Below are 22,467 nucleotides of genomic sequence, written 5' to 3'. Positions count from 1 at the left end.
CAAGGTTGATCAAGGTGTCTTTAGGCCCTTGTGAAAACTCTGCTTCCAAACTCATTCAAGTTTTTGGGCAAGTTCAGTCCCTTGAGGTGATAATACTGATGTGACTCTTTTCCTGCTGGCTGTCAACCAGGGCTGACTTTTGCACTTAGAGGCTGACTACATTCCTGTTTCAAATGTGGTTCATTCCGGCAATGAGGGTCGAATCTCACTCACACTTCTAATCTCTCTAACTTCTTTCTGTGCCATCTCTCTAAATCCAGCTGGAAAAAGCTCTCTGTTTTTAAGCATTCATGCAATTAGATTGGACCCACCAGGATATTTCAGGATAATCTCCCTATTTTGAAGTTCATAACCTTAATTACATTTGCAAAGTCTCTTTTACTATGTGACATATTCATAGGTTCCAAGTTTAGGATTTGGGGCAGAGGGGCATTCTGCCTTCCACAGTCCTGCAAACAAACTTTCCTCCCATTGTTCTACCAACATTGTTCTTGTCAGGGTCCCCAGTGACCTTCAGGTTACTAAATCCAATTGTGAGTAACTGTATGCCTTGGCCTTCTGCAGCCTTTGACATGGCTGTTCGCACACTTCCTGTAGTAGTATCTACCCTTGACCTCTTAGTTTTCCTTTTCACTGAGAGTTCATGATCTGCTTTGATGTTTCTCCTTTTTCCCACCTCTCTGAGTTGCCATCCCTCAGGGCTCTATCCTTAAATATGCTCTCCATCTACACCAACTTCCTAAGTGACCTCATCTTTTCCAGTAGCTTTAAAAACTGTAACCCAATGATTCCTAAACTTGAATTGGGGAGCCCTATTTTGGGGATTGAGATTGTAATTTCTAGCAATTCTGTCATCCACAACCTTTGGAATAAAACTCTAGCGTACATTTGACCATTGACTAGCTATTCTGTGGTTTGCGGTGTGTTGCAGGAAAAGTCCTTCCACTGAGGTGGACACCCACAGTGAGACAACTACGTTATCTGAGGGCCCCAATCGTACCCTGCTGATTCATGGCCCTGTGGAATTCAAAAGAGGCTGGAGAAGGCAGAAGCGACACCTCTTCCTCTTCAGTGATTTGTTGCTTGTGTCTAATTCCAAGTAAGTGTATTCTAGTCACTCTTCTGATTATCGTCAGAATTGCATTCTCACTAACAAATTGCGTTTTAATAGCCCTTACTATAAGCAAATACAAAGTTTTTTTTTGGCTTTTGATCTTCGATTTACCCAACAAATATGCATGAAGATCCTGCTCTGTGTGGTGCCCGTGGAGAGGATACAGTCAAGAATATGACAGGAACGTCCCTCTTCCTTGAACCTTACAGAGAGATAATAAAAATAGAGGAGAGAAACACAGTTTGTGATTAGTGTTCCTGAGAAGAAGATATGTTGGGTGGCATTTGAAGAACAAGATAGGACATGTTAGAAAAGGGATCATCAGAAAGGTATCTGGTGGCAGCATTTAAATCCCTACCTATGGGATGGGAAGCAGTTACCATTCCCAGATTTGGCAGCTAGCCATCTAGCATGAAGGAATGGCAGACCCTACAGTGGGTGCGGCTTCTCCCCTTTTAGGGAGGGCTCAAGGAAAGCCCACATGACTGGAGTCTGACACATGGGGGTGTGACCTCAGTTTTGACACTTGAGAATTAGGTAAGGATGTGGTCACACAGGGTCTCAGTAACCTTTGGTGAGGAGTTTGGAATTTATTCTAGTAGAGTGACCGTATCTGGCTTATATTTTTAGCATTTTACTCTGGCTGTTGGTAGATAATGGGTTGGAGGGTAGGGAGACTAGTTAGGGGAGGCAGTAGTCCTGATGAATGAAAAAAGAGGGCTGCATCTTGGGACTGGCAGTGAAAATGAAAGAGAAGCAGACAAATTTTGAATATATGTTGGAGAAAGAGCCAACTGGGTACACTTTTACACCAATACAATTTATACCCAGCTTAGAATATGGTGATTGCTCAAGAAATATATGAAGGCGAGGAGGGGGAGTGGTGGTGGAAGGAATTGACTAACCTGGTCATCTGTTTATCTGCTCCATCTCCATTTTCATTATGAAATATCGTGAAAGTGAAAGAATGATTCAGCATAGAAAATCTCATGAGGAAGCTATTTAGTCACTACGGAAAAATAAAACTCTTTTCTTTTGCCTTTACCTTTTTTTTTTTTTTACCTTGGCTCCCATTTAAGGCCTGCCATGGATAAAACATGTAAGATTAAGTACTAATTTTGTAAGCTGCTATATTTAATGCAAATGACAATATTAACAGGTAGGATTTATCAAGGGCTTATTATGTGTCAGGTATCATGGTAAAGACTTTATATACCTAAGCTTGTCTCACCCTTACAACCCCCCTGGGAGATGAGATTGTTTTCCCTATTTTTTTTTTATACTCAGAGGTCTAGTGGCCTCCCCCAGGGCACCATGTTAGTAATTACTGGAATGCACTTTTGAAACAGAACTATTTGAAAGCACAGGCTTTTACCCTGTGGTGCTGTGGCCACCGTTCTTCCTTTCTTTTGGATTTCACAGAACATTCATAAGCACGTAGTTTGTCTCTCACCATTGAAATCAACCTTTCCTTTGGGTTAAGTAAAAGACTAATTCCCATCTGTTTTGTATCTAGTGAGAAATAGAACAGAATGCCTAATAAACTAAAAAATTAATGAGACGTCCCCCCACTACACCGCTGCTGCCATCAAAGTCAGCTACCAAAAGCAGAGGCAATGATAAAGATATAAATGTCTTAGAATGCATTATGAATGAGAGAAGTTGCCTACAGATATAACTGTGGATTGGTGATCTCTTTAGAAGTACAGAGAGGAAAAGACTCTGTGTCCAGCCCTGGGCTTGAAGAGAGGCCCACACCCAAGGGCTTTTACAGATTCCACATGTTTACAACCATAGTCTCAGGACTGAGACTGCCTGAGTTCAAATCCCGGCACTGCTGTTTTGGCAAGTTACTTAACCTCTCTGTGAGTTTCTTCATCTAAAACTGGGGTAATAGAGACTATCTGATGTAGTTGTTTCAGGATTAAATGACATAATATTCATAAAATGGTTAGTGCTCGGCATAAGATAAAATTTTTTTTTTTTTTTTTATCATAGGTGCTCAATAAATGTTACAGTAGAATTGAAACTGTGTTCTGGGTTCTCAGATGGTTCCTTGGTTTGGTTTCCACTGTAGAGTAGATAATTTTGAAACTTTATCAAACTAAGGAGAGAATTCTAGAAATGGCTTCTTTGCAGGTCAATATATTTGGAAGTTGCGACGTAGTATCTTGGGTATCTTTACACATTTAAGACCCATTGCTGTCGAGTCGATTCTGACTCATAGTGACCCTATAGGAAAGAGTAGAACTGCCCCATAGAGTTTCCAAGGAGCACCTCGTAGATTTCAACTGCCAACCTTTTGGTTAGCAGCCGTAGCTCTTAACCACTACGCCACCAGTGTTTCCTCTTTACACATAGATGCCTGTGCTCAAAAATACAAAATCTGTAAAAGCAAGCAGATATGTGCTTGGCCTTCCAAATGGCCATGCATTTTAGCTTTATAATACATTCAGAGTTGCTATCCAGAAAAATGATTTTATATGATAATTGAATGTTTCATAAAAAATCTTCAAAAGCACAGAAATAGAGTAAGAACTATTGACATAAAATGTACAAAGAAGCCACCTTATATTACAAGGCACTTTTCCATTATACTTATATTCAGTTGCTCTAAGCTGTGAATCTAGATTATCCATCAGGTGTACCTCCTGCACAATTCTTTTCATTTTGTAAATCCCATTGAAGAGTTTTAGCTCTAACTTGTCCTTGACTCAGTGGAGTCATAGGGATGTTTCCACATGAGGTGTCTTTGATCTTATTTTAGCTTTAGTGTCCCCACAAGTGGTTCTGAATAGTCATGAGTCCCAGAGCGATGTGCCCAGGTCCCCTAGGCATTCTTCAGAGGGCTGTAACTATTTAAATCTCAGGCCTACCTGACCATTAAATTTGCAAATTAAGTCAAGGGACATAGTGGTTTTATGTCAGAGTTATAAGGGGGATTAAGCAGAAATTGTCGGAAAGCAATGTCACTGCTGACAAAGTCCGTCATCTTCTGACTCTCCAGAGTTCAATGGAAGTGTGTTCATCACATATATATATGGCCTCTTGTCTTCTGGTCTGAATTTTATTTTTTTTTAATTTGGTTCAGTCTTTAGGCTATTAGTTTCTCAATTTTAGCCAGAATCTAAGGAAAAATCATATGAACAATGTCTCAAGAGAGGAAATTCGAAATAACTTATGCTTTAAGGGCTACAAAAACTAAAGTTGAGAATACATTTTAAATCGATTATATGCTTTTCCTCTCTCTTAAAAAAGTATTTTATGAATATTTTTATAAATCGTAAATCCTGTACTTTTTATCTTTGTTCAACCTCTCAAATACTTTTTGAAGTAAGCAAGCCATCAATAATGAATGAATGAATGTTTCCCTAAGAAAGTAATAATTTGGTGACATAAATGGTAAAGCCCTTGACAGCTAACCAAAAGGTTGCCAGTTTGAATCCACCCAGAGGCCCCTCAGGAGACCGTTCTGTCTGACTGCATCCAAAAGATCACAGCCTTGAAAGCCCTGTGGAACAGTCCTGCTCTGCACACATTTAGTAGCCATGAGTTAGAAATGAGTCGTGGCAACTAACAGCAACAACAATTCTAAAATTAGAAGTTCACAGAAGCTGGCTGAATGGACATGGGGAATACAGGGTGGAGAGGAATGTCCTATCCGTTAGGAGGAGAGCAACTAGGAGTACATATCAAGGTGTATAGAAATTTTTATATGAGAGACTGACTTGATTTGTAAACTTTCACTTAAAACAGTAAGAAAAGAAAAGAAAATTAGAAGTTTTGGTTCCCAGTCAATAGTCAGCACTGAGAACAATAAACCAGTCAGTCTGTGGTTACTTGCTTCCTTCATTGAAGTATTTTCAGGGCCCTCCTCAGCCAGGTTTCCATCAGCACTTAGGAAAGCCCCATCTGACCATTGACTGTGCTGTGCACCAAGGATAATAGAGATGAGGAAGGCATGCTTTGCTCTGGTGCCATGAAAACTGATATCTTACCATGAGCAAAGCTCTCCCTTGACATTTAAGAAACAATCTAACAGAGTTTCTGTTGGGTTATCTTCCTAGGTATAGAAAGACCTTCAAAATTAAAGACAAAATACCACTGAACACCATGTGGATGACAGACTGTGATGACACCAATGCCAAGAGGTCCCTTGTTTTGGGCTGGCCCACTGTGAACTTCACAGCCACCTTTAGGTACGAAGCAAAGGTTGGCCCCGTATTTGTGTGGGTTAGCTATGTGAAGGGCATAGTCAGCTTTTCTAGAATGGAGAGAAAAATATAATTACATTTTTTCCTCTATTTTTTAAAAAGAAAACATTTTAATCTGAGTGTTTTGAAACAATGACTCGCTTACATGCCTTATTTTTACTCAAATATGTGCAAATTGATAGTAAACAATGGGAACTATCAGAGCTACTCCCTTTGGTTTTGACCAAGTGGTTATAAAAAAGCTCTAAGAGCTACATTGAGGAGTGAGTATTCAGGGTTCTGTTGAGATGACTGCATCCTAAGTCGGTTCTGGCATAAGTCAAATACCTCATTTTTTTTTTTTTAAGTTTTCATGAGCATTGCCTTTTACTATCAGTATCTTTATAAATCTGGCAGTGTTTTGAAAAAAAAAAAAAATACCCAGTGCCGTCGAGTCAATTCTGACTCATAGAACAGTAAATCATAAAATGGAACATCTGCAAGTGAACATCTGAGAATGATAACATCAGCAAATTACGCCCTACAGCATATCACTAACAATAACATGTACAAAGAAATGGACAGTTAAGTGAAGTTGGTCGTTACCTGAATACGTTGTCAGTTGGGGACTACCTGTACTGGAATAGACCTTTCTTAAGAAAGTATCATTAAGTAGTCCAATTAAATTGGAAAAATTGCTTTTATGCTCCCAAATTAATTCCTTAAAGAAATAGTCATTAATCATACAAATAAAATCGATCATATTATCAATTACTCGGTTGGTTAAATCACTGTGATTACCTGGTTTAGAGTCCAAGAAGGTGACAATGAAAAATATAGGTATGATCCACAAAGTGCAGATTAATTTTCCAAGATACATTTCTAGGCTTAGAATGGGAAATATCAATAGTCCGGCGTTCACAGTGACCAGGCAACACTTACATCTATCTACTCTTCTGAACAACGGCACCCCAAGCCCTGTACTTGTTTTACACAGAGCGTGAGTGTTCATCAAGTGCACTCAACACTCTTCTTTCTGACTTCTCCTCACCTCACTCCTTCACAGTCACACACATCATCTTTAAGTCAACTAAAATGTTTCCGAATTGTTCATCTATTAAACTGTAAAATGCAGCTGTTGACATAACAATTTTCAGAGCTTATTAGGAAGAAACATGTGTTCCTATCATCCTCTGCATGTCTTCTTTTCCATAATAGATTTCTCTAAAGGTTATCAGTTGCTATTATCCAACACCTCCTTCATGTTACAGATGAACGGAAGCAGTTTAAATTGGGAATACATGAAGTCTTTGATGAGGGAACAGAAAAAATTTACATAGGTTGATACAGTGTTATTGGTTCTAAAGCTATATGAATATGTATAGGGCATTTAAAACAGTGCCTGGCTCTGGTGCTTGCTATTATTACTCTTCTACAAATGGGTGTGAGTAATTAGAGGCTGTGTACATGTGCGTATGCAGGCTAGGAGGCCAAGTGGAGGACCCCTTGTCCTGATGAAGTAGATCCTGAAATGGTGACTTGGGGAGAGGGAAGAGCTATTGCTGGTGGGAATGTAGAAGGGTGCAGCTGCTGTGGAAAAATGTGGTAGCTCTTCGAGAAGTTAAACAAAGAATTACCATGTTGTTGTTAGGTGCTGTCAAGTTGATTTTGACTCATAGAGTTTTCTAGGCTGTAATCTTTACGGGAGTAGATTGCTATGTCTTTTTCCCATGTAGCCGCTGGGTGGGTTTGAACCACCAACCTTTCATTTAGAAGCAGAACGCTTAGTCATTGCCCAACCACTCCTGGGTATATACTCAGAAGAATTGAAAACATATTAAAAAAAAAAAATGCACACAAATGTGCATAGCAGCACTGTTCACAATAGCCAAAATTTGGAAACAACCCTGATCTCCATCAACTGATAAATGGATAAACAAATGTGAAATATCCATACACCAGATATTAGTAGGCCATAAAAAAGAATGAAGTACTGATCCATGCTACAACATGGATGAACCTTAAAAGATGATGCTAAGTGAAAAGAGCCAGACAGAAAGGACCATATATTTTGATTCCATTTATGTGAAATATCCAAAATAGAGACAGAAATCAGATTCATGATCGCCAGGGCCTAGGTAAAGTGGTGAATGAGAAGTGACTGCTTAATTGGTAGGGGGTTTTCTTTTGAGGTGAGGAAAATGTTCTGGAACTAGATAGTGGTGATGTCTGTATAACATTGTGAAGGTCCTAAATGCCATTTATGGTAAATGTTATGTGTCTTTTACCACAAATAAAATCTGATAAATGAGAAATCTACGTACAAATGAAGTTTAAAACACTTTAAGTCTGAATATTTGATGCTGTAGTAACTTTAGCAGGGAAAATATCAATCATTAGTAATTTAGCAGTCAGTGAATTGATATTAATAAGAGGATCCTTCTAATTAAGGGTAAGTTTTCTAGGAAATAATTTAACATTTTACAATCCCGCTACCTATATAAATAAATTAAATATTGAGTTTTTTTTTTCTTTAAAGAGATATTCTTGTTTCTAGGCCAAGGGAAAAAAAAAAAAAGATCCTTCTAATTAAGGGTAAGTTTTCTAGGAAATAATTTAACATTTTACAATCCTGCTACCTATATAAATAAATTAAATATTGAGTTTTTTTTTTCTTTAAAGAGATATTCTTGTTTCTAGGCCAAGGTAGTTCCATCCAAATGCCAAATATCTTAAGTATGATTTCATCTGAATAGTTCCGTACTTTATATTTGAGCAAGGCTCTAGGGGGCAGTGGTTAAGAGCTATAGCATGCTATGGCTGTTAACCAAAAGGTCGGCAGTTGAAATCCACCAGCCTCTCCTTGGAAACCATGTGGAGCAGTTCTACTCTGTTCCGTAGGGTCGTTATGAGTCGGAATCGACTCAACGGCAATGGGTTTGATTTTTTGTTTTTATATTTGAATAGCACTTTACGTTGTCTTTATCAGTCAGAATCCACTCAAGGACAACAGGTAGGTAGGTATTAAGTTGTAAGAACGCCCTGAGGTATAATTAACTTCCTTTCCAATGGTGAGAAGTGACGGTCACGGCTGTTAAATGTCCAGATAACTTTCGTCTATGGTTGCAATCCAGTGTGTAGATTTCAAACCAACTTCTGTCCCACTGTCAGATCTACTTCCCGTTGCTGTAACGTTGCCAGTAAAAGCGCAGGGTCACTCAAGGTCCAGATGTGTGAAGGGCACCACTTACATGGGCATCCACAACAGTAGCAACTGGCTGCTGATATTTTATCAGGAATAGCAGTCATTACGATGTTAGTATAAGTGTCGCATACAGTTTAATTTTTTTTCCTTTTTTATTCATGCAGTTCTTCAGAACAAAAGGAACAATGGCGCTCTTCCCTTCGAAGGTATTTGTGATAAAAGATATAATCTGTGATAAAAGATATTAAAAGATTCAGATCTCTGCAAAAGAAGTGCCCCCAATTATTCGTCCCTCCTTAGCAGAAATTGTTGTACTGTCCTCAAGTAATTTATTTAGATTTACATTGGCTACTACTATAAATAATGTGCTCTTATTTACATGCATGTTTCACTTATCTTGAGGCACTGGGACTACTATAAATAATGTGCTCTTATTCACATGCATGTTTCACTTGTTTTGGAGGCAGTTCTGGTTACCAGTCTCCTGTTTCCCTTCTCTCCAACTTAGACGTTGGGGCTAACTTTACTCCCAAAACATGTATTAAATCTCCATGAATACAGGTTACTGTCGTGAGAAATTCACAAACCACTGTTGCTGCGTACCCTTGAACCTAGGAAGGTGCTGGGCCCCCCAGTGCAGACAGGAAAGTTTTTAGGACCTAATCTGCTGCTCAAATCTCACATGACAGGGACCCCTTTATTTTCTAGGCCACGTCTTATTTTCCTGAAATAGTTTTGTATGTTTTCTTCTAATCCATCCTTTGATCTTGCTGAGTCTACCCACCTGCTTTTAAAATGGCATACAGTATATTGAAAATATTAGCAACATAGGTTGATTTTCAAATAAGCTATTGGCTAAATTAATACTCTTTTGGCTTATTATTGAATTCGTCTAGGTACATCAATCTAGCCAAAGAGAAAGACCACCCGAAGAGCATTCCCCTGAAAATCTTTACTGAGGACATCGAGAACTGTGCCTGTGTAAGTGTCTTTAACCCCTAAATTAAATTCCTTGTCTCTGACTTAGGCAGAAGGAGAGAGAGAGAAGGCATGGAGACAGTACTATGTGGAAAAGCATATGTCTTTGTAAAAGGCAAACAAGTGCTAGGCAATATGAAGCAAAAGGAATCCATGTTACTTCCACTGTTTAGCTTTGAAAGAATTTTGCATGTTAAACGTCCTTCATGTTTCTCTGGATTTGTCTAATAGCAACCAGAGTGACTTGTGCTAACGAAGTGATTTCCACAAGCAGGTATTTCCTATCAGATTTGAGCACTGTCTTTCCAATTGTTACATACATACAGATTGGTTTTGGTTGTTTCTGCAGGTTTTTTTTTTTTTTTTTAACATTTTATTTGGAAATGGCCCTTTATTCTTAAATATTTATATATTTCCTAAGAGTAAGAATACTCTGTCACTTTACTGCCATACAGGTTCACTCTTGTCAGGTGAGACATAGATGTAGCGTGTGCATGATTCTCTACAGCCATTTCCCTTTCTAAGGTTAGATATTGCATTTAGTTATGTCAAATGCAGAATAGTTTTGAAATATTCTTCATTCTGAGGATTGTCAGGGATCGAATTGAACAGGGATGTGTGGCTTTCTAAGGGATCAGTATGTTTGTACCTCTTTTGTTTATGCAAATGGAGGAAAAGCATTTAGCCCCAGTTATTGTGTATCATTTGATTTCTGCGATTTCAGCGCAGTAGGCAAGATGCTCACACTGATGAATAAGATGGATACGTCATGTTCTGAATATTTTTGTGACATTGTGGCCTGTCATAGTTTACAGCACCTGTAGATCCCACAAAACAGAATTTGTAGGTGAGAAAAGGAGGTAGTTCGAAACAGTTATTCCTGTTCAACAGCAAAAGGCATGTGGATGCCTTAACCTATTCCCAAGTACCTGACGTCACTGCACGAAGGAAAGACTAGAGAGTTCTCCTGTAGCGAAGCAAATGCTGGCCTCTGCCTGCTTTGTTTTTAATTGGTTCTGTTTAGAATTTTCATGGAAAATCACATTGGAATTAAAAAGAAAAACTTAAAAATAATATCTGCAGTGTGCTACATTCATTTTCTACATTCACCAGAGATTAGAGTTTTCCTCTGACTTTCATTCTTATGAGAGTTTCCTTAGCATTTTTCTATCCTACACAGCTGATGCCAACAAATTTTCTTAGTTTTCTTTTATCTGAAAATGTCTTTATTTCCCTTTCACTCATGAAGGTGTTTTCCCCCACACAGAATTTTGTTTGCAAGGCTGTTTTTTCCTTATAGCTCTTTAAAGCTATCCCACTGTCTTTTGGTCTCCATGCTTTCCGATGAGTAGTCTCTGATCATACAAATCATTGATCCTCTGTATGTGATTTATCATTTTTCTTTGGCTGCTTTCAAGATTTTTCTCTACATTTTTAGTTTTCAGCCATTTGACTATTATGTGCCAAAGCATGGTTTTCTTTTAATTTATTCTGTTTAGCGTTTACTGAGCTGCTCCAACCTGTAAATTTATGTCTTACACCAAGTTTAGGAAAATTTTAGCCATCATTACTTCAAACATTTTTTCTTCCCCATTTTCTCTCTTCTCCCTCTGAGAAAAGTATATTACACATTTTGATATTGTCCACAGGTCCCTCACACTTTTGTAGTAATTTACATTTAATTGTTTTTCTTCCTCAGTTGGAATCATTATTATGGATCTATTTTCAAATTCACTGACTCTTTCATTTGCCATCTATATTATGCTGTTTAGCACATCCAATAAATTCTTTCTTTCATGCATGTTTCAGGTAAATTTTTCATTTTAAAATGTTTTCTATTTCTATGCTCAGATTGCGTATATTTTTATTTGATATGAACATATTTTCCTTTGTATCATTGGGAACCTGTGGAAAGAGACGATGGAAAAGCTCAATATCATCAGTCAGAACAAGGCCAGGAGCTGACTGTGCAACAGACCATCCATTGCGCATAAGCAAGTTTAAGCTGAAACTGAAGAAAATCAGAGCAAGTCCACGAGAGCCAAAATATGACCTTGAGTATATCCCACCTGAATTTAGAGACCATCTCAAGAATGGATTTGATGCATTGAGCACTAGTGACTGAAGACCAGATGAGTTGTGGAATGACATCAAGGACATCCATCCATGAAGAAAGCAAGAGGTCACTGAAAAGAGAGGAAAAGGTCAAGATGGATGTCAGAGGAGACCCTGAAACTTGCTCTTGAGCGTCAAGCAGCTAAAGCAAAAGGAAGATTTGATGAAGTAAAAGAACTGAACCGGAGATTTCAAAGGGCCTCTCAAGAATACAAAGTAAAGTATTATACTGACATGTACAAAGAGCTGGAGATGGAAAACCAAAAAGGGAAGAACACACTCACGGTTTCTCAAGGTGAAAGAACTGAAGAAAAAATTCAAGCCTCAAGTTGAAATAGTGAAGGATTCCATGGGGAAAATATTAAACGATGCCAGAAGCATCAAAAGAAGATGGAAGGCATACACAGGGTCATTCTACCAAAAAGAATTAGTCGATATTCAACCATTTCAAGAGGTGGCATATGCTCAGGAACCAATGGTACTGAAGGAAGAAGTCCAAGCTGCTCTGAAGGCATTGGTGAAAAAGAAGGCTCCAGGAATTGATGGAATATCAACTGAGATGTTTGAACAAACAGATGCAGCACTGGAGGTGCTCACTCGTCTATGCCAAGAAATATGGAAGACAGCTTCCTGGCCAACTGACTGGAGGAGATCCATATTTATGCCTATTCCCAAGAAAGGTGATCCAACTAAATGTGGAAATTATAGAACAATATCATTAATATCACACGCAAGCAAAATTTTGCTGAAGATCATTCAAAAACGGCTGTAGCAGTGTATCGACAGGGAACTGCCAGAAATTCAGGCCGGTTTCAGAAGAGGACGTGCAACCAGGAATATCATTGCTGATGTCAGATGGATCCTGGCTGAAATCAGAGAATACCAGAAGGATGTTTTCCTGTGTTTTCTTGACTATGCACAGGCATTCGACTGTGTGGATCATAACAAACTATGGATAACACTGCGAAGAATGGGAATTCCAGCATACTTAATTCTGCTCATGAGGAACCTTTACATAGATCAAGAGGCAGTCGTTCAGACTGAACGAGGGGACACCGATTGGTTTAAAGTTAGGAAAGGTGGCCGTCAGGGTTGTATTCTTTCACCATAGCTGTTTAATCTGTATGCTGAACAAATAATCCGAGAAGCTGGACTATATGAAGAAGAAAAGGGCATCGGGATTGGAGGAAGACTCATTAACAACCTGCGTTATGCAGATGACACAACCTTTCTTGCTGAAAGTGAGGAGGGCTTGAAGCACTTACTAATGAATATCAAAGACCACAGCCTTCAGTATGGTTTACACCTCAACATGAAGAAAACACATATCCTCCCAGCTGGACCAAAGAACAACATCATGATAAACGGAGAAAAGATTGAAGTTGCCAAGGATTTCATTTTACTTGGATCCACAATCAACAGTCATGGAAGCAGCAGTGAAGAAATCAAAAGATGCATTGGCAAATCTGCTGCAAAGGACCACTTCAAAGTGTTGAAGAGCAAAGATGCAACCCTGAAGACTAAGGTGCCCCTGACTCGTGGCATGGTATTTTCAATCACATCATATGCATGTGAAAGCTGGACAATGAATACGGGAGACTAAAGAAGAGTTGATGCCTTTGAATTGTTGTGTTGGCGAAGAATATTGAATATACCAGGGACTGCCAAACAAACGAACAAATCTGCCTCGGAAGAAGTGCGGCCAGAATGTTCCTTAGAGGCAAGGCTGGCGGGACTGTGTCTTACATACTTTGGACATATTGTCAGGAGGGATCAGTCCCTGGAGAAGGACATCATGCTTGGCAGAGTACAGGGTCAGTGGAAAAGAAAAGGTCAATGAAGTGGATTGACACAGAGGCTGCAACAGTGAGCTCAAGCATAACAATGATTGTAAGGATGGCGCAGGACCGGGCAGTGTTTCGTTCTGTTGTGCATACGGTTGCAATGAGTCAGAACCGACTCAACGGCACCTAACAACAACAACAACAACAACAACAACATTGAGCAGAGTTCTAATAGGTGCTCTTTGTCTCATGATTTGAATATCTGGGTCATTTGAGAGTTTACCTCAGTCCTTCAGACTTGGTCAAATTTCCTGGTTCTTCATAGGTCAAGTAACACTTTAGCTCATAGAACAAAATAGCCATATTTGCATTTTTTTAATTAAATCATGCAAAAGGTTTTTTAAAAAATTATTATTTGTTCACAAAGATGTATTTGTTAGAGTGTATCTGATTTATTTACAAAGAGCAGCAGCAGGAAGAAATATACAGGTCCGAGGAATTATTGTTTTGAACAGGTGTGTTCCTTACGCTAAGAAAAACCATTATCTCACAAATGAAATAAATTAGGGAGGGATTATTAGCATTTCAAAAGAAATTTTCTACTTTATAAAAGATTTCATGGGAGAATTCCTTTCAATTAGATGGAAGGGTTTTCAGATATTTTAAGAAACAGCAGAACCTTTACTTCTAATGAAATACCAAGCTAAACCCTCATGTGTGAACCCTTCTAGGCACTTTAGCAATGGTTGCTGTTACTGGGTGACATTAAGTTGGTTCCCAGTCACAGCGACCCCATGTACAACAGAAAGAAACACTGCCCGGTGCTGGGCCATTCTCACAATCATTATGTTTGAGCCCATTGTTGCAGCCATTGTGTCAGTCTATCTTGTTGGGATCTTCTTTTTCACTGAACTTCTCCTTTACCAAACATGATGTCCTTCTCCAGGGACTGGTCCCTCCTGATAACATGTCCACAGTACATGAGACAAAGTCTCACCATCCTTGCTTCTAAGGATCATTCTGGTTGTACTTCTTCCAAGACACATTTGTTTATTCTTCTGGCAATCCATGGTGTATTCAGCCTTCTTCACCAACAGCATAATTCAAAGGCATCAGTTCTTTGGTATTCCTTATTCATTGTCCAACTTTTGCATGCATATGAGGCAACTGAAAATCCCGTAGCTTGGATCAGGCACACCTTAGTCTTTAAAGTGGTATCTTTGCTTTTTCACACTTTAAAGAGGTCTTTTGCAACAGATTTGCCCAATGCAATATATCATTTGATTTCTTGAGTGCTGCTTCTATGGGCATTGATTGTGGATCCAAGTAAGGGGGAATCCTCGATAACTTCAGTATTTTCTCCATTTGGAATGATAAACATCATGGTAAACTTTAGCAATAGGAAGCCCTAATGCCCCTGATTCTGGGTCCCTGAGCTCTACTTCTGGGCTGTGAGACACTTTTTCAGAATCCCTGGGGCTGCATCAGTGCATTTCTGATGGTTTTGTTTCTGAAAATTGAATTAACAAACAACTTTCAGGCCCATCTGTCATATCAAGAAATTGGCTCATAAGAAAAAAAAAAAAAAAAGGACAAATGATGAATTATGAAAGGGTTTCCTTTAGCTTTGTTTTTAATATCATTTTTCTGTCAATGCCAATGAGTGTCCACTTAGGCTGCTTATCTGTCCTCTTTAAGCCCCGTTTACTCAAGACATAGCCCTCAGCGTGGATTTATGTGCTAATACTGTAAAACCTATGTGCATATCTTGGTTACATGGCATAATCCTATTTTTAAACAATGTCTCTTAGAATTCAAGTAGTTGAACAGATACCATCTCAGAATCCTCAGAGCCTATTTCAGGTTGTTTTCTGCAAATTGTCCCCTGCTATTTTTTTTTTTTTTTTATTATGGGATCAATATGTCAATGTGAGGTGTAGTTGAGAGCTATTACAGATACCCCGTTCACTGGCAGAGTTGGAACAGAACGTAGATTTCTAAAATTTTCAGTCTTGTTTCAAACCATTGGTTTTATTTTACTTTTTTAATTCTATTGTATTTTCAATGGTATTCAACAATAAAAACGTCAGTAGCCACTGTGCATGACTTAGAAAATGGTGACTGAATAGTCTTTTAAAAAACATTTTTTATAGCCAGTTCTTATTCTGATGTTACCATAACTGTGGGTGAAATGCAAATCAATAAAGCCAGACTGTAAAAACAGAACTCAGGAAGAGAGAGAAAGGGTCCAAATCTCTCCATTTGAAATCGTCCCTTCCATATGGAAATATTGTTGAGGGGCTGAGGACCATGCCGTGTGCCCTCTCTGAATTCTCAATCTTTCCCTTTTTTAAGCCATTATGTTCGTGTGCCACACATCCTTTATTTTAGAAGAAATAGGTGTTTTACTGAAATGCTTTCTGCTGCCTTCATATTTAAAACAAAAAACCAAAACCCACTGCGTTCAAGTCAATTCTAACTCATACTGACCCTATAGAACAGAGTAGATCTGCCCCATAGGGTTCCACGTAACACCTGGTGGATCTGAACTGCCGAGCTTTTTGGTTAGCAGCCATTGCTCTTAACCACTGTGCCCCCGGGGTTTCCTTCATATCTAAAGGAATGAAAAATAAAATCATACTTAAGGATCTATGCTGTACATGTGCTTTACTTTGGCAGTGTCTGAAATCAAGTTTTGCATTTAGAATATGGATAACAATTTGCAATCATTATTTACAGAGTTGTTTTAAAATTCTTTGCTTACAACTGTAGTTTTTATTTCATTTTTACAGCCTATAAGTTTAACAGTAACAAATTCAGATACAACCAATGACATTATCGACAAGTCACTACCAATGCTTGGAATAACTGTAAGTTACCTGCAAACAATTTTTAGTTAAAAACCAACTTTGATTTTTGAGAGTTGTGTGTGTGTGTGTGTATACAATACAACTCCTTTCATAAGGCAGCTGATTGTTATAGATACCTAAGGCATATTTTGTCCTCCAGAATTTAGAAATTGAAAGCCTCGAAACTCTGATATTACTTTCTACACAGGTGCTGTTCTTATACTCCAATTTTAAATTCCATGTGACCTTGAAGTCATAGAATAATTAAATTGAAGTGTAGTTTTAGAGTGCTAATAACAGCATGTATTTTTACTGTATATATTGTGTATATAAAAGACCAAAAACCCCTTGCCATCAAGTCGATTCCGACTCATAGCAACTGTATAGGAAAGAGTAGAACTGTCCCATAGAGTTTCCAAGCAGTAGCTGATGGATTTGAACTGCTGACGTTTTGGTTAGCAGCTGAGCTCTTACCCACTGAGCCACGAGCGCTCCGTTATATACGTATACAACAAAATTTTTATAAGATTTTTAGTGAGATAGTTGTAAACCTCCGCCTTACCTGTTCTGTTTTACTGTTCTTTCTGAACCTCCTTTCCTGGTTCTTCCCCTCCCGTACCTCATTTATCCTAATTGTCACTCTAGGACTCAAACTCAGTATGATGGATCCTACAGGACGTGTTTTGTAGTAAATTTTGACGTAAAGAACCCATAGCCCCTGACTGCAGGTCCTGAGGGTGAGATGACTGATGCCTCTAATGAGTTGCTAACGAGGGAGACAAGTTCTGAAGGAGACTATGAATTTAGGAGCATTTGTGTAACCACCACTCTAGTCCTTGTTTTGCTTTTAGTTTCTGCTTCTTTCTATTTTGTTGGGGCTGACCTAAGTTAATGAAATTTTTCTAATGGAAGAGATGGGCATGTTTGAGGATGAGAGTGAGGTTGGGGAAAAGGAAAGAGTAATTGTAAGAGTCTCCTGCTATATGAACACCACACAATTGAGAGCTATTATTAAAGAGAGTGACATTCAGATGGATAGAAACTGTAGAAAGGACTTGGATATCATGGCTCCTTAAATAATGTAGAAATATGAAAATGCCTTGCTGTTGTGGCGTGACGTGATTTTAAGACTTGTAATTAAACTCAGCCTGACCTACTGATATAACACCAAACCAAAAACCAAACTCATTACCTTCGAGTCAATTCCGACTCATAGAGACTCCATGAGTGATATAATAAAGCCCCTGAAAAGCCAGAATTTGGCTTAGGGAATCAATGATTTCTTTACTAGAGAAATTTAATAATACATTTAAAATAAAATTGAATTTATATTCACTCAGTAAATCAGATACCTCTGCACCTATATGATATACATGCCCTGAAAAAGAAAACTTAAATCTTGGAAAGAGTGAGTGGCTTTAGGTGTAGAGTAGATTGATCAGTGATACAGCTCATTTTATTTTATGTTTGTGATTTTCCTTTGCTTGAAGTCGTCAGTTTCACCAGACAAGAAAGAATTTCTACTTTACTAAAAAATCAGCGTTACTTGGCTCTGCCTGTTCTATGGGATTCCAACATAGTGTTTCTAGCCCCTACCTTAAGAGACAAGATTTTTGTTAGATCTTATTTCCTATTTGAAATACAATTTTGAGCATATTTAGCTGAGAGAGTATGTGAGTGTGTGTATATGTGTGTACGTGCATACACATATATGTGCTTGTGATAGCCTCCATAGCTGGGACCCTCCTTCATACAGGCAAGGCCATGATATCTTACCAGGAGTCAAGGGCAGGCATATGAACTATCACCAACAACTCCATTTGAAACATCATTTTTGCTTTATGTTTTTCTGGAGGACTGTAAAATAGTTCAGCAGAGTGTGTACGATTGAGATCTGGTTGCTTCAAGGGTGCTTTCTAGTATTCCTGGGCAGTAACTCTGCTGGGATAATAGTTCTCTACATCTGGCCTGATCTCCAGCTTCGCGCCCTTTATCCTTCTTGCTCCAGAATGGAGCTTGTCCAAACCAAAGCCAGTGGACTGACTTCACTCTGCCCATCTCCTCAAGGTCTTTGGGCATTTGTCTGTCTGCTCAAGGCAGCTGAACTTGAGATGTTTTTCAAGTTTTCCTTTGCTCAGACATAGTCACGGCAGGCTGTGTGTCTCTCTGAGCAGCACACTTGTCTGGGCAGAGACAAATGAAGACAAAGCCTAAGGTTCTGCAAGGAGTCCAGAGACAGCAGGACCATCAAGAAGAGATTAGACTTTTCTTTCTTAGTGAAGGAACCTAAATATGATTTCATATCCACGGGCCACAGATAAAGTGAAGGACTGATTGCATTGTTGTTCCATAGATCCCCGGCCTATCAGAAGGGACAAAGGAGGAATCTGGAGTAGTCTACTGGGTGCTGGGAGAGGGACGGGTTGCTGAAATCACGACTGCTAACTCAAAAACTGTGGCCAACTCCATGGATTTACAGTATTTACACTGGTCCCAATTCTTTTTCTTTTTGAAAACATAGAAATGTTAAAGAAATGTGTCCTCTTTCAAGTACCTACTGTGAAAGAATTGTTGTGACTTTTTTTTTTTTTTTTTTTGGTCTCCAAGGGCTCTAAGAGTGATTACCAGTTGTGGGTCAGTTCTGGCAAGAAAGAGGCCCCATTCCCACTCCTTGGTAAGTGGCAGGGAACTCTAAGACGGGGTTGACTGGATTCAAAATTATAACTCCAAAGTCTCAAAGTATTGCTTGTTTGGCCTTAAGTTTGAATATCCTTTGGAGTAAAAACTTCTCACAATATCCATTCATACATTTGATAAATAAATTATGAAGCTTTACTCTATCCCAGGGAATAAATAATAACATCTCTTCATTCAGCAGCTTGTGGTCAAGTTGGGGAGAAAAATGTGAATTTTTCCTCTCTGCTTTTTCACTTGACATACAGCCCTGTCTTGATAAACCTCTCCTTATTTTTTATGAAAGCAATACAGATTGAAATTTCTTTTCCCCATACGTCATATTTTATATTCCATTCGGGAATTATTCTGTTCCATATTCTGACTACGAAGTGGCCTCTGTGTTGTAAGCATCCTCTAAAATGCAGCAGGTCTCTCTGTCCAACTACAAGTACTTACTGAACACCTGCTCAGCGCCCAGAGCTTCTCTCAGCATCACAGGCGAACTGAGATAAGCACATCTAGATTCCTGAAGGCTTCACTGGACAACTGACCTGCACTTTGCCATTTTACATTTTACAGGCTGAGTTTTCCAACATTTATTCTCAAAATTATTGATAAATAGATTACACCTCTCCTGAAATAGTTATTAGAACCATTTAGCTAAAAAAAAAAAAAAAAGAAAGAAAGAAATTCTTGGATTAGCAAGCTGATTTAGTGTGGTCAAAAGAAATAGAGCAAATAAAATAAGGGAAGGGACAGGTTCTGTAGCAGAGCTTGCCATGGGGCGATGGTGAGAACTGATTGCCGCTAGAAATCCTGTGGGGTGTTCCCTCTTATCTACGTTATCTTCTAAATTCTTTCCACCATCCAGGATGTTTCCAAGTGATCTGAATAATCTAAAAACCAAGTTTTTTAGGATTCACAGAGTGCATGTTCTCCATCTCAGAATATAACAAATCAAGTACACAGCTGAGGACCAAAATCCTGTTTCATATTTTGTATTAATGTCAGCATCTTTGTAAAAGTCATTCTGCAATAAAATACATGAATAAAAATCAGACTAATACTTCAAATATATTTATTTAATAAAATGTGTTCATTTAGATGAAATGAATATAGATGGTAACTTCTAAGCTTAGAACAGCTTCAGGCACCACTGCTGACTCTGTGGAGTCTCCATCTTCCGTCATTTAGGAGGGTCCTTTAACAGCCATTCTGTACATGGATTTTCATGTGCTTTCACTTCTCAGTTGTGGATCAGCTCCTGGTTACCCTGATGAATTTGTTTTATTTTGTTGCTCTCATGGAAGCTTCTTTGTGGCTTAGTTCCTGTTATGAACAGAGCATTCATATTGCATTTATACCAGGAGAAACGGAAAGGCAAGAGCTCACCACCTTACAGTCAGTCAGAACTAGAAGAAAGGGAGTGTTTGCTCTCTTCTTAAAAAGCTCAATCTATGTTGCAGCGCAGGGTCTCTGAGAATTCGATGGAGAGGAAGCCATTGGAAGCATGAAAGAGCAAAAGATATCATTTGGCGGTCAACACCTAATGATTGAGGGCTCCGTTTCACTCTGTAAACACAGTTTTGGAGTTGGCTTCTGGGCTTCCAATACTCTGCAGCCTTACTTCTAATTCCGCCTGTGAGGGCCACCTTCACTCCGGGGGTGGGGGAGGGGGAGAGGAGGTAAGCATAAGGGCAACTCTACCTGCTGCTCTGGCTATAGCATTAATGAAATGTAATGAAATACCTGTTAAATGGACATATGTGTTAGAGAAGAGTGATCCTAGTGAGTCTTGACACGTATCATCCAATTATTTAAAGAACATTAACTGCCAATGTTTATTAATATATTTACTTTGTTACTCTGATCTGTACAAATCTGTGTAATATTGATGGTAAGTGCTTTAAATGATGAATTTAGGCTGGGGTGGTGGTCAGGTAATTTGCCTAAGATGCTCAGATCTAGTTAGTTTCTAGGCAGAAACTAGAGGGCTTTAAATATTCTCAGATGGAAACATAGTAAAAGTCAACATGGTGTAGTACTCAAACTGATCTCTACTCTCCAATCAGGTAACATATTTTAAAGACTATTTTCTCTTTACGTTTTTTAAACACCTTTCTTGGGCCCCTGCTTTGTGCACGGTCTCCCCCTTGAGAGCACACGCAGGAGACACAGCCTTTTATATCCCCGAGGCCCACACGCCAGTGTGGTGCACGTGGGTGCCGTAAGGTAGCTTTGATCACACCCATCACCAGTCGGCCTGAATCTGTATGTACATGTTTCTCTGTATAGGACATGAACATCCCTATGGAATAAAAATGAGCCATCTTCAAGCCACTGCACTCCTGCCACACCGCCTAAGGGGCTCCATATCTCCATCCACTCTCCAGGAGCCCTTCTTACTGGAGCAGCCATTCCCAGAGATGGGAGGTCCGTTCGTCCTAAAGCCCAGGCGCCCACTGAGGAACCAGGAGCAGAAAAGTGAGTCCCTCCCCTCCTGCAGGTGTCTTCTGTCAACTCATGTCTCCATTCCTAGAAACAAAATCATAACACAGAGCTGATTCTCCTTGCCAGGGAAAAGGGCAGTGTAGGCAAGGATCCAATCTTCACCAAGAATGAGACTGAGAGAAATGCCAAGGGTCTGTCCTCAAGAGCCAACTCACTTCTAGAAAGCTTCTTTTCATTCCTCCAGGTAGTAGTAGTTCCCTTCTCTGTATCCCCAGGACCCTTCATGCATGTTTTAAGTATGTGTATATATATCTGTGTGTCTTATTAGAATATGGGCTTCTTAAGGCCTGGAAAGTCATGTTTTCCCCATCTCAGGGCTTTCGTCAGGATCTAGGCCACAGCAGAAGGGGATTTATGACTGCTTAGCTTAGACACACAAGGAATGGAAGAGTGGAGTAGAAGAGTTTCGGAGCTGAACTGGAATCTATTCAGAGCTTGGGCTGAAGTGGCCTCTAAGTTCTACCTCCACAGCGAGCCATGAGGACCAAGCTCACTTTCCCTGTGTGCTTCTGAGCGAGGACTAGACTGGAGCAGGACTGAGTGTGTATGGTTGGGGGCTTTTTAATATTGCTTCTTACCATTCTTTTCCCTACCATTCCTCTATTTTCCCATCAGTATTTCTCTTTTTGAAGAAAATGTATTATTAATTTGAGGAATAGTGTGGCCAGAATGGAATTCCCACATAAAGTGTTTTTATTTTTATGATAGTTATTCTATAAGCACAAAGTTTTACACATTTTATTTTTTAATATTCATACCCTATTTAGAAGCATGAGGTAACACTACTCCAATCTTGCCAGGATCGTTGAAGAAAGGCTAGGTTTCTATAAAGTTAGCTTGTTCAATCACCTCATAGTTTTCATGACAATAGCACTTATTTTCACTGGTTCCAGAAGGAACATGAACTCTTACACAAGATAGTGTACATAACAAAAGGTCCATCTAAGCCCCAAAGTCCTTTTGAGAAAGTACAGAACTCAGTTTGTACTTTGCCTTCTGTTTATGTCACAGAGTAGCTTTATATATAGCTATAAATCAAATG

The 22,467-nt window shown here is 39.1% G+C and overlaps 2 protein-coding genes across 3 annotated transcripts in view; both read left to right on the top strand.

Moving 5' to 3' along the window:
- Positions 1-22,467, top strand: part of LOC126077506 (mitotic spindle assembly checkpoint protein MAD2A-like) — a 214,769-nt gene that overhangs the window by 129,402 nt on the left and 62,900 nt on the right. The window lies entirely within an intron of this gene.
- The window catches only part of LOC126076817 (rho GTPase-activating protein 20-like), a 55,071-nt gene that overhangs the window by 20,044 nt on the left and 12,560 nt on the right, over positions 1-22,467 (top strand). The window contains exons 2-8 of one of the 2 annotated variants that reach the window (XM_049885436.1): positions 932-1,099; positions 5,182-5,313; positions 8,677-8,718; positions 9,409-9,493; positions 16,182-16,259; positions 18,846-18,912; positions 21,210-21,398. In XM_049885436.1, coding sequence (XP_049741393.1) covers positions 932-1,099; positions 5,182-5,313; positions 8,677-8,718; positions 9,409-9,493; positions 16,182-16,259; positions 18,846-18,912; positions 21,210-21,398 — 761 coding nt within the window. The remainder of the gene's footprint in view (positions 1-931; positions 1,100-5,181; positions 5,314-8,676; positions 8,719-9,408; positions 9,494-16,181; positions 16,260-18,845; positions 18,913-21,209; positions 21,399-22,467) is intronic. The other variant, XM_049885437.1, reaches the window with a different exon arrangement.

Source organism: Elephas maximus, chromosome 5, assembly GCF_024166365.1.
Source record: "Elephas maximus indicus isolate mEleMax1 chromosome 5, mEleMax1 primary haplotype, whole genome shotgun sequence".
Taxonomy (NCBI): domain Eukaryota; kingdom Metazoa; phylum Chordata; class Mammalia; order Proboscidea; family Elephantidae; genus Elephas; species Elephas maximus.
The sequence above is the reverse complement of the archived record's forward strand: the minus strand, read 5'-3'. Positions and strand labels throughout refer to the sequence as shown.